The sequence below is a fragment of the Episyrphus balteatus genome, chromosome 2 (assembly GCF_945859705.1).
Source record: "Episyrphus balteatus chromosome 2, idEpiBalt1.1, whole genome shotgun sequence".
NCBI lineage: Eukaryota > Metazoa > Arthropoda > Insecta > Diptera > Syrphidae > Episyrphus > Episyrphus balteatus.
The window spans coordinates 96,591,710-96,604,645 of NC_079135.1; the positions used below are offsets into that span (position 1 = coordinate 96,591,710).

The following is a 12,936-nucleotide window of genomic DNA, read 5'->3' on the forward strand; positions in this document are numbered from 1 at the left end:
TTGTTGTTTTCAATGAAAAAATGAAAATTGGACATGAAAAGGAAGTTAAGACAACATTAACAACAAAAACAAAATAAAATTCAACATAAAAGAAGAAGATATGAAATTAAACCTACACATCTCCAATGAAACATCCAACATATTCACCATATTTGAACAAAAACACTGAAAATGAAAAAAAGGAAGCCTACCTCATTGCGGCCTTTACCGAAAATATAAGACGTGTTTTTTTACCAATCAATTAATATTAAAAAAAAATTAGATAACAATTCAAATCAAAAACTAATCAAAAATAAAGAATTAAAAATTTAATAATTCCACAAAACATAATTTATTCCCATTTAGAAATTAGTCATTAACTAAACTAGGTTTTTTTTTATAACAAAAAAATTAAAATTCAAAAAATTAATATCATTATTATCACTTAAATATACATTTTATACCTGCTTCATTCAAATATTAAACAAAAATGCAAAATGCAAACAAAATATTTACATAGGCATACATACCTAATGTTAACATTATAAAAATAAAAATTAAATTAATTGCTTTTTCAAAGTGAAAACAAGAAGTAAAAAAACTGAATGCACTAATCAAGTAAGGAATTGAATTAATTCCAAGAATTAAAAAACAGCATAATATACACAGGCTCATGGATTATATTTTAACCAAGTCAAAGAAAAAAAAAAAATGCTGAATAGTTTGTATTGTATATATTAATTTAATACAATAAAACAAAAATAAACATGTAAACTACCATCTTTTGTAAAAAAATCATATACCTAAATAAAAATCAAATTAAACTAAGAAGCTTTTCAATTTTTTGTTTTTCTATTCAATAAAAAAATTTCGGATTAAAAAATATAATAGGGCTGATTATTTCGAAATAAGACAAAATTCTCAGTTTGGCTTTATTTCGTATATTAGGAGTTTTTTCTAGATTTTTTTTTTTTTAAGTAAAAATCCATGCTAGATTGTGCTGTGCAATACTTAAACAATACTCAGGGGAGGAAACTTACCACGTTTTTAAGGGCTGGTGGTAATTAAAAATTTGATTACAACCCCAAAATTTAGATTTGGGGCAAAAACATATTGCAAAAGTTCTACCTTTGTCAATTTTGAACCAATTTAAGTGGGTGGGTCGTTTAGCCTCATCAGGTCCTGGTTATACCACTAAAATATTTTTTGTGTTTTGTTTTTTAAACTTCACTCAAAAGCTGGACTCTTACGGGTTTAAATATTAAAAACAAAAATTTTTTATGCTTTTCTGAAGAAATCATGAATCCATATATTAAACCAAAGCTTCAAAAAAATGTATCAATCAATCAATTATAAAAACGCTTTTGTAAAAAAATTTTGGTTATGTTGTTAAGTAGTAATTCAAAAATCAAGAAAACGGTTCTTGGTAACTAGGTCCTGTTAAAAACGCTTCAAAAAAATTTTGTTTTTATTTCAAAAGTAGGATATTATGTGTGACAGTACGTGAATTTTTTTTAAATCAAAATCGTTAGAGCTGTTTTTGAAAAAAAAATCTACTTTTTTTAATTTTAGTCTTATGGCAAGTACACCGTTAATGTTGATCCTTAAAAAAAATCGTATAACCCAAAACCCTTAAATACCAAGCTTAAAGTATATCGATACAGTGGTTTATGGGCTGTAGCTTCCTATTTTTGTTCCGACCGATTTTAACGAATATCTTTGTAAATAAACATTTAATTAACCAACATTACTCACAAACACTTCTTTATCAATAATACTCCCCCGCTTTGCCACCTTTGCGACGAAAACCATACGCTTACCATAAGTCATCTTACATATATCTTGCAAACAAGTCAATTTAATAAGCGAATCCATTGCTCATACAAACTTATCTGACCTTTTAAACAAAGTGACAATGTAATTTTTTTTGTGTGCGAAGTAATATTTTATTTTTAATAGCGCAACAAATTTTTTGTGTTGGAAACTTTTTAAAAATAAAAAAAACGGCTCAATTTTTTGTTCTTAAATTTATACAAAAAATAAAAAAGGCGTGCATTGTTTGGATGTCAAAACCATTTAAATGGATGTTTTTGTAATTTAAAAAAAAATTTTAAGGTTTAATTAAATTTTTTATTTAATTAAATTAAAAATACTCTTTTATGAATCTTTTATAAAGCCTTAATATTATGATCAAAAACGTGCGATCCAGTTGTGCATTTAATTCTATTTTTATATGAACAATTTTGGAAATAAAAACTCATTAGAGGATTTGTTTGGAAAAACAAAACAAAATTTATTTACTAAGTACTAATAGATTACAAGAAGAAAGTATGACCCTTAATAGCGTTTTATTGCTGAATAAGTATTTTCTTTAAAATTTGGCTCTGCCTTATTATTGTAGGAATAAGTAACCATTCGTTTAAAAATCTTCTTTGTTTCTGAATCCTTTTTAGAGGATTCATCAAGGCGACGTTTTTTCAAATTATTCTTATCAACTATGCACTCACGAGTGTTTTCTGAAGCCGATCCACAATAAAAACAAATCATACCATCTTCAAGTTGCCTTGAGCACTTTGGAGTATCATCATTAACTTTGATGGGTTTCAAAAATGATTCAATACTTGTCCTCCTCAGTTGATATTTCTTCTTGTTATTTGGAGAAATTTCCCTTTTAACTGATTTGCCAGTTTCAGAACTTTTAACATCATCATCTTCGTCATCGTTTTCATCATCATCGCTGGAATGTTTGGTTGATCTCTCTTTGCTGTATGCATAACTTTTCGGTTTACTATCAGATGAGTATGAACAAGTTTTTGATTTTTCATTGGTTTCCAAATCTTCGCAAACTTTACAATTTTGATTATCAATTTTAACTCGTTCACATTTCTTTGATCCTGAAGATTTTTTGGATTTTTTTTCTTCTTTTGGTTCGTTATCAGTTTCACTTGAGTATTCAAATGGAGCTACATCATCAATTCCTTCAGCTTTTTCATCCTCATCATCATCTTCATGATCATCATCTAGTTCTTCCTCTCCTTTAGCAAAATATTTGTTCACAAAATTTTCATAAGCTTTGTCATAATCGTAATCGGATCCAGCTTGTTGACTATCACTTAACAGTTCATCATCATGATAGACTCTCCGTTCGGCTTGTTTGAGTGGAGTTTCTTGAAGAGGAGAATAGATAACTTGGGCATCAGAAGTTAGTGCATCGAGGCTTCGCAGAAGATCCCCAGGTCGTAGAGACAATTTTGGTGGAAGAGATTCCTTCTCGTTGACTTGATAAGTTAGTCCCAAACTGCAGAGACTACCCAAAAATAATAGGAAAATCGAATTCTACAAAAAAAAAAATATAATTTGTTTTTAAATCTTCTAAGTATTAATGATAAACATACCATTTTGTTTGGATTTCTTAAAACATGATTTATTTAACGGAGGCAAGAAAACACTGAAGAAAAGCATGATTTGTCTGCGATTTTTATAAACTGGGAACTTAAAAATCCATTTCAATTAAATTTCTTTTGGACTATGTCTTTTGCTTTGTGGTTTTCCACTTTCTAGATCATCTTGTCGTCACACAGTGTTGCAGATTGATCGATTATGGAAAAATATGAATTGATTTAAAGAGGAAGTGTTTTTGCTGACCAAAACCAATGAAGTGGTAAGTATTTATTTAATATTTTTGTTTGGTAGAAATAACTGAATGAAAAGATATTCAATTGATTTTTTTTTTTAATATTATTATCTTTGTTTAAATGAACTATGATGTTGATTACAATAATTTGAATCATATCCATTTCTTATTGCTAATTTTTGAAATACACATTAGTTTCAAGATGATCACACAAATTAGAAATGCAGATATATTCAGCCCTATCGTGAGTTTCACGTGAACACGATTCCGACCGGAAAAATTTCCGGGCGAAAAGTTTTTCACGCTTGGACATCTCTCGGTACTTTCAACTTTTTTTCAAGTAATATTCGAGGTCGTCGACAGCTTTCCTCTCACTTAAATTTTGGTTCCGAACAAGAAACTTGTTTAGCAGAAAATGTAAATTCCCTTCGGGTGAAATTAACGATGCCTTTAAAAATTCCGGACGAAAAAAAATATTCCGGGTGGAAAACCTTTCATAGGGAGATTGTTTCTCAACATTTCCAACCGGATGGCGGCTATCCAACTGCATGTCCCGGTTAAGAACCAATGATCTGCCTGAAGGAAACTACACAGCAAAAACTACTTGAGATAAGGACATGAAATTTAATAAAACAAATAAATGATTTTTTTTTCAGTAATTTGTATTTTTATATTTATAGGCGCTTTTGAAATACAAAATCAAAATCAATTAACATAATAAATTTAAGATACTGATGTATATTTATGTATAATATATTAAAATTTTTAAAAAGGTAATCTTAATTAGTTTCTTGTCTTTTTAAATAAACTCTCTTAATCTTTATTTGCCAAGTTAATCATGATTAGAAACTATACCTATGTCCCAGAAAAAAATTAAATACTAGCTGCAAAATTGTAGGTACATACAAACATTATGTACATTTGTATGAAAAAAAAAACTAGAAAACAATATTAGGAATGCAGGATATATAATTGAAAGTTAAGGAATGTATTCAAATGCTACAAAATGGCGAACAAAATTTAAACAGTAATCACTTAACTAATGTAGTCAAATGCTTAGTACAGGGACCATGGACATAAACCTAGCCAGAAGAAGTTTTTTTTTTATCAAACTTTTTGTTAATTGGAAATAACTTTTTTAATAACTCCATGTGTGGTATACGAAAGTAAGGAGACAACTTGTTGTTGTAGTGGGTAATATAGAGTAATTTCGTTCAAGAGGACGATGATGTATCAAATGTCTTCTCATGAACCAACAAATATTTTTGGAAGGGAAGTCTAATTCTAGGTACGTCATATATAGCCCATATAAGGTGTCTTTTGGCAAAAAGAAGTGCTTTCCTCAATACATACTCAAAAGATTGTAGATAACAAATAGTTTTTTTTTTTCTAAAATGAAGAAAGGGAAGGACGGAATATGTGTGAATTAGTCAAAATATATTTTACCTCTTCGAAAAACACTAAAAATTTAGTGAGATTTATATCAGATTCTGATCGAGTACTACACAAATTTTATTATTTTTAAAATTCCTTCCGTATTAAAAAAAAAACATGAACGAAGACTGAAACTTGAAAAAAAAAATGTTCATGATCTGTAGAATAGTAATATACCTACTTTACGTAAGTTTCTCTTTTTTTTTGGCAGAAGAACCTTTTTGATAAAATAATTTGCCAAACGCTCTACTCCGCACATTTTGATGGGGACAACAGCGACAGAAAGCATTCTGGAGTTTATTCTTACGGAATACAAATGGTATTGCTTAACAGTACTAGGACAAATCGCTACGCTAAGAAGCAGACTGAATTAGAAACGTAACTAAAGACGAACATTTCCGCCATGACTATCATAGTCATTAGCTGTATGCCTTTTGTACATAGAAAAGTACACTTGCCAGAGATAGACTTTAAACAAATCAAAATCCCTAAACTGGCAAATAAAGATCTGAAATTTTGTTTTTTAGACAAAAAGCACCACTTAAGCATTCAATCAACAAAAAAGAAGAACGAATAAAATTACAATAAACACTCAAAAACAAAAAAAAAAAAACAAAAAAACGGCAAAAACAATACTTGCTTAAAATCTAAATAAACTTCTTCTACTATTATTCTTCCAATCAAATATTACTACTACGTTTGCCTGGAACCAATTCTTGCTGCAAAATTCTCATGCCTAGGACTATCATTTGCAATTCCATTGTTTTTCGATTTTTGATTAGCATTCTTTTGATGGCGCAATTCCTTTCGTTTCTCTCGAATTAGTTTTTTGGTAGTTTCAGTGTCAAGTTCTTCCCAACCACCAGGATCTTCTTCTTCCCAGTCTTCTAAATCAGCCTGTTAAAAAAGTTTTTAAATTAGTCTTAGTGTGAGAGCCCACAACAGAATTTGGGAATGGAGGTCTAACCAAAAATGGGTTAAATGTATGTATGTGTAGGTATTAGCGTCCTGATAAAGAATTAAAAAGTCTGGCAGTTTTATTTCACGGCATATGGGTCAAAATCAAGGAGGTGGGAAATTTCGAGGGCCGAATTCTTAAAAAATCAACTTTGACTTATGATTTATTTCATGCGCAAATGTTCGCTTTAGTTATACATAATTTGTCGGTCCATGAACGGACAGAGCACAAAAATGTATATTTTTCAATTTACCGCAAACCCCCAAAATTATTACTCGAAAAACGTTCCTCGAAGTGGTGGTGATTTTTTTTAAAACGACTTTAGAGGTCTTAAAATAGTATCAATGTGAATGATGTATCATTAAATTAAGATAATAGGTCTTAAATAAATCAAATATATGTAACTATATTTCTTGGTTCAGAGCTATTTCTAAAAAATAAAATGCTTTTTATGCATGTCCGAAATACTTGGGCCAAAAGAAACTTTTTCTTTTGTTTTTTTTTTTTGGTAAGGCCTTTGATAAAAGTGTATACTACAGCCATACTTAGATAGGATACTGATTTAAAATACCCAAAAAAATGCAGAATTATGTGTGTAAGACCACATTATTTATTCAGATTCTAAAAGCCTTCACGGAAATGACGTTTTGACCTTAATTTGTTTTTATTTTTTATGTCACAAAGTAAAACGAAACATTTCCGAGATTATAATTGTTAATGTAGTGGCCTCGATCACCAACAAAATAAAATTATTATTTAAATATACCCCAAAACAAGCGTTCCCGGAATGACGGTTAATTGATGTGCGCTACTTTTATATGAAACTAAAACTAACTTTTAACATACATCAAATATATTTATCCATAAAAATAGGTGTGGAATGATAAATCTCTATAATATCAACTTTAAAAACTGCTTGCAGCACTATATGTACGTTAGATGATTAAAATATTGACACTTTAAGAAATTTTGGTACGTCATGCGTCATTTTTCTTGGGACAACTTTTATTAATGTACACAAAATAACACAATATAATCAATTAATATTACAACTACTAACATAATTTAACTTTTTTGTAAGAGATGTACATAGAAATTTATAAAGAGTATTGTGAATAAATGGTGTTAAGAGAAGAAATACTTAAAAATAATTGACTTTAATGTGTTTTTAAGCCATTTGAATTTAACTTTTTGAGTTATGGACAATGGACATGTCCGGGAACGCTTTTTTGGGTATACTATACTAGATTTAATAAAAAAGAAATGGAAACTTTTCTAACGAAAATATGTTTATAGGTGCGTGGTTATTATTTGAATTTGAGAAAAAAATCTCTAATTAGCGTAATGGGTACAATGGTTGGCACCCCTAAGCATTTTTTTTTTTTTTCACTTTGAATTGCGAATTGCTTTTGTATTTAAAAAGCTAGGAATATGTTTTATTTGAATGTTATTAGAAAAAATTTAATAAACAAATTATTAAAATAGGAAAAGTAAGCGAAAAGCTACAATCATTGGCACCCAGGTACAATTGTTAGCACCCGAGGATACATAAAATTGAAAGAAAAACAAGTGTTTTTCATCAAAGTTTAGTTAAAAACAGTTAAACATAACAAAAACAATAATAAAAAACAATAATAATAAATAAAATGCCCGGTCGCACGTACTTGCTGTTATGTTAAAATTTGCTTAGAATATTAAAGCCTTTTAAAAATTTATGATCGAATTTTTTTAAGATATTTAAAAATAACAAAATTAAAAATTAGTGTACACTTTGGTTTAAAGCTACAAAACATTTAATATCCCTTTAAAAAGTTTTGACTTTCCAACGAAGTGTGCCATTTAATTTGTTGTAATTAATATTTTCTAAAAGTTTGTTTAGTAAAAAACCTCTTTATATAAACGTCTTTATTGAAATTGTGTTGTGTCATTTATGAAAGAGAAAATCAGCCATTAAGAAATCGATTATATGGCGAGTACCGTTAATAATGGTCCAAAAAATATTTTTCTTATTTTAAAAGTGCGGCCTTATTTGCAGCATTTTAAGTAAAATCATTAGAACTGCTTTTGAGAAAAATTCAATAGGTACCTCGAAAACCTGAATAAAAAATCAGCTATCCGTTAAAAAACGGGTCTTGCAATCACATACAAATCGTCTGTTCCAAGTTTTTAGTAAATCTAATAATCCGTTTGAGTTTTTTTTTCCCAATTTTTTAAACCGAAACTTATAACGGATTACAGGGTATAATTATTATGACCACTCTTATATGGGATCAAATATGGACATCCCAAACAACTTGAACACATTATTTTTATAAAAAAAAACCAAACAAATAGAAATATTTAATTTACTATATTGTTAATAATCAAGCTGTACCTTACGCCAATACGGCCAAATACCTTGGAATGACTTTGGATGCAAAGCTAAAGTAGAAAGAGCACATCAAAAAGAAAAGAGGAGACTAAACTTGAAATATAGAAAAATTTATTGGTTACTTGGTAACAACTCTGATTTATCAACCCAAAACAAAATAATGCTGTATAATCAAGTACTAAAGCCTGTTTGGACCTATGGTATCCAATTATGGGGCTGTACAAAGAAAACAAATACCGAAATCATCCAAAAATTCCAAAACAAAGTCCTTCGTGGAATAGTTAATGCACCTTGGTACATAAGAAATAGCGATCTACATCGTAACTTACAAATAGACACGGTTACAGAAGTAGTTAAAAAATACGCTGTATCGCATAATCAGAGACTGCAAAGTCATACCAATTCTAAAATGGTGTCCGTCTTGAATACAAGAAACCATGTTCGGAGATTAAGAAGAACCAAGCCTCATGAGCTTATGGTCTAAAAAAACATGGGAAAGTATTAAAAGTTTAAACTTCCCCCAAAGTGATTTTACAAAGTTAAGAAAGAAAAATCTGATGTCGATCTCTCAAGATTGGTCCTGATAAATAGGTGGTTTTAGTGGTTAAGAGTCCCACACTACTTGGTGTCGAATACTGCCAAGTGTCTTTTGAAGATTCCCTCCCGTCAAAAAATAAAAAAAAAAACTATATTGTTAACCTAAAAAAAGTCTTCATTCAAGAACTCAAAAAATAATCAAAACCGGACAGTTGTTATCAAATTCAGTCTCCTCAGCAGGAACACTGTATTTTTGGCATTTTTTTCACAAACATAGAACGGATTTAATTTTTCACAGATTAAAAGGAACTGAGAATGAAATAAATTTGAATAAAACTGCAGAATTGAGGAGAATTGATACAGATTTTTTAGATGATTTTTGTGCTTGGACACAGTAGTTTTTGTGATATGCTTTATTGCATTAAGGGTGTCAATAATTAGTACAAAAATCGGGGGTGCCCACCATTGTACCCCTTACGCTAAATGTTGTTTTGTTAAAAAAAAAAAAATTCCTGGACATCAAATTTTCCACCTCCATGATTTTGATCCCTAAACTCGATACAAAAATCCCCAGAAACCTTAGAATGCCGTGAAATAAACCTGCCAGACTCCCCAGAAACCTTAGAACCAAAATAGAAACCTTAAACCTATTTCGGTTATACCCCCACTTCCAAAATCTGCTGTGAACTCTCGGTCTATCTAGAAAAGGAATTTTTAATGTCATAACTTACATTTACAGTAATTGGAACATCTGATTTCGCTTCTAATCTAGAGAAATCACGTTTATCTTGTTCCTTGTCTTGACCTAGATAAACTTTTAATTGTGGCTTGATTTTAGGTGCCATTTCCTGAAAAAAGTAAACAACTTTTATGAACCCAAATAGAAATTAAAATAAGAAAAAGATTACTAACACTAAAGAAATCTGGTTCAGGTTCTTCATCTTTTGGAGTTGGTGGTTTAGCTATTTTCTGTCTATACTGTTCAATATGCTCTTCGACTGTCCGTGGAGCATCATCCCAAGAATTCCAATCGCGTTCTTGTCCCTATTTTAAATAGATTTTTAACAATTCTATAAGCATTTTTTTTAATTAATTCTTATTTACTTGATTAGATTTCTTTAAATGATAGTTATTATCAGCAGCAACAACATTTACACATTGTAGGGATTCCGATTCGGATAGTGAGGTTTTTCGGCGCCGGGAAAAACAACACAATGCTCGACGAAATAAACCAATAAAGCTTAAAAGAAGTACTTTTATTTGATTAAGCATTATGGTGGAAATAGTTGATTATAAATAAATTTAGGAATTAATTTATTAGGAATAATATATCCAAATTAATTAATTTGGATTTTGGAAAAAAAAAATAATAAGATGATGACAACGATGGGTTGGCTAATTTTTTGTTTTCAGTTTTCCTTATGGTATCAGGGATGTAGGGAGGGTGGTTAACGACAAGACACCATTGAACAGATGTTTTTGACAGATGCTGCTGTCAGTGGGGTGGGATGTGTTAAGAGAAATTTCATGAGTAAAATGACAGGGTTCGGATTGAAAGAATACTACTTGTTCCTTAATACTATTTCGTTAACGTTTTGTCGCTGTGTCCCTATCTTTTTCTACTAATTAAATAGAGACAGAAATAGTCAAAACGTTCACAGCTCTGTTCCTTTGGGAGGTGGCAAAGTACTACTAGTAGTTTACTAGCGATTTTCAATGGAACGCACTTTCAACGAATTCAATACAAATCGTATCTACTCGGGAAGAAGAGTAGGTATAGAGAAAGGAATACTTGGTGTGTTTTTTATTACAACTGGTCTTAACTGGACAAAAAAAACGCAGTCGGGGCTAAGCAATTTACATGTTAAATACAACAACACTTTAGCCCCGTGGGCTTAGGCCGTGTGCGAATTGCGTTAAAATGTTGGTTAAAATTTCTACCACGATTAAAATTTGACGTTTGGTTAAAAAAGGGATCAAATTTATTTGTTTGCTGTGCGAATTGGGTTAAAATGTATTAAATGGGACTTTTTTCTTGGTACTACTTTGAATAAAATTCCCTCAAGATAAAACAAAATTACCCTCAAAAATGTTTTTTCTTATATTCAATTAACTATTTTTTTTAACAAAACCCAGTTGAAAATATATCAAGTTAAATATTCTAGTATGAAAATGTAAGAAATTCTCAATTTCACATACTTTTTTTTATTTTATCGATAAATTTCCATTTCATTATGATCAAAAAGAAATTTATTAATTCAGTCTTCTAACACTAATTCGTAGTTCACCAGCTGCCAACAAAATAGAAATATAAAAAATAAAAAACAAACAAACAATTTGTAGATTTTCAATTTTTCAAGATGAATATTAATTTGAGGAAGTACTTTGTATTAATACTTTTAACATTTCTTAAAATATCAACGCATTATAACAAAAATAATTTCAAATCTATCTTGATCTTTCTATCTTGAGAAACGTCAAATTTTAACCACTAGTGTCAAATTTTACCCTGCTCCGCAGCTGGGTAAATTTTAACCCATTTTATTCACCATGCTAGTGTCAAATTTTAACCAAACGTCATATTTTAACCAACATTTTAACCCAATTCGCACACGGCCTTAGTTGTTTAGCCCCTAGATTTCACTGGGCTTAACTTTTTGAACATCTGTGCTACCAAACTAATTTTTTCAGAAATTGTTTAGAATTTGTTTACAAACGTGAAAACTCACGTTTGGAATGATAAAATGTATTTAACTAGGTTTACTAGCATACATTATTGTATTTTTTTGTGTAAAACATACATGAAAATAAAGGAAAAACTCGAAAGCGAAAAATATGACAACTCTAAATTTTTGTTGTGTCTTGTGTTTTCGGAACATTCAATATACAGTGCTGCCAAGATTTCAGGTTAAGCCCCGATGGGTTTTTTTTGTCCAGTTAAGCCCGGTGGTAACAAAAAACACACCTACTCTTAGAGAGCCGACTCGTACCCCCTTGCCTAAAACACCCGCAAATTTAATTTCAGATAATTGGTATACATCTCTCTTATTTGTTTTTATTGTTTTCCTATCTGTGAATACGTGTGAAAGGTTTAATGCGTTTAATACTTTTCTTTTAACACTAGATGCCCTCACATACAGGTTTGTGCTTTGAATTTAATCATGATTGTGGTTTTGTATGAACTTGATTGATCTGAGCATAAATAGCTCACTCCGGACAACAACCTTTCAATAAATAGGGTAGAGTTGTCTATTTTCGGCCGTCTCCAGATTCCGGCCACCTTTCGGAAAATCGTTATAAGTAGGGATATGTCCAATGAGACATATCCCATGAGAAATATTAGCGTCAGTTTAAAAAAAAAAGATTTCGGTATGGAGTTTTTAACAGCAAATCACAGAAAAAAAAACGCAATCGGGACTAAGCAATTTACATTTTAAATACAACAACACCTTAGCCCCTTGGGCTTTAAAGTTTACAAACTTGAAAACTGACATTTGGAATGACAAAATGTATTGAATATTAAATTTTTTTGTTAGGTTTATAGTTTTTAGTGAATTTATTATTTTTAAACTACTTTTTGCTGAAAAAAAAAGAGTGTGTGTACACATGTACACTCGACTGAAGTTATACTTTTCATTCAGTATACATATATAAATGAATTTCATTTGATATTTTTAATTTCTATTATTAAATTAATTAATCCACACTTCGTTTTTTACATTTTTATCAAGTGAACAATAAATTAATTCTTTCATCCTCCTTGCGTCCATGTAGTTTTCAATTTAATCTGTGAACTTTACTCATGTTGTGCGGTTCAGAACGTACTATATATGGTTAACGAAAGTAAATGATTGCGCATAAAATGTGCGATATGGTAATTTTATGAGAATTGTGTGTGCTTCAGCACTAGTAGTAGCAATATGCAACTTGCAGGGTTGCTACAAAGCTCAAAAGTGAGCTCTCAGCTCAGCTCAAATTTTGAGCTAGCTCACTTTTGAGATATGTACCATAGCTCAGCTCATT

At 30.1% G+C, this 12,936-nt stretch overlaps 2 protein-coding genes across 2 annotated transcripts; both read right to left on the reverse strand.

The window, feature by feature from the left end:
* Nucleotides 1–2,302: 2,302 nt before the first annotated feature.
* On the reverse strand, nt 2,303–3,776 carry LOC129909594 (guanine nucleotide-binding protein-like 3 homolog). Its single transcript, XM_055986668.1, has 2 exons — nt 3,756–3,776; nt 2,303–3,315 (listed from the first exon to the last, which is right to left on the reverse strand). Exons 1-2 carry the CDS (start codon nt 3,774–3,776, stop codon nt 2,317–2,319), a joined length of 1,020 nt encoding a protein of 339 aa, XP_055842643.1. The 3' UTR covers nt 2,303–2,316.
* A 1,530-nt stretch (nt 3,777–5,306) lies between these two features.
* LOC129912143 (uncharacterized) lies at nt 5,307–10,335 on the reverse strand. The gene is made up of 4 exons (XM_055990268.1): nt 10,018–10,335; nt 9,826–9,957; nt 9,645–9,761; nt 5,307–5,944 (listed from the first exon to the last, which is right to left on the reverse strand). Exons 1-4 carry the CDS (start codon nt 10,183–10,185, stop codon nt 5,741–5,743), a joined length of 621 nt encoding a protein of 206 aa, XP_055846243.1. The 5' UTR covers nt 10,186–10,335; the 3' UTR covers nt 5,307–5,740.
* Nucleotides 10,336–12,936: the final 2,601 nt, after the last annotated feature.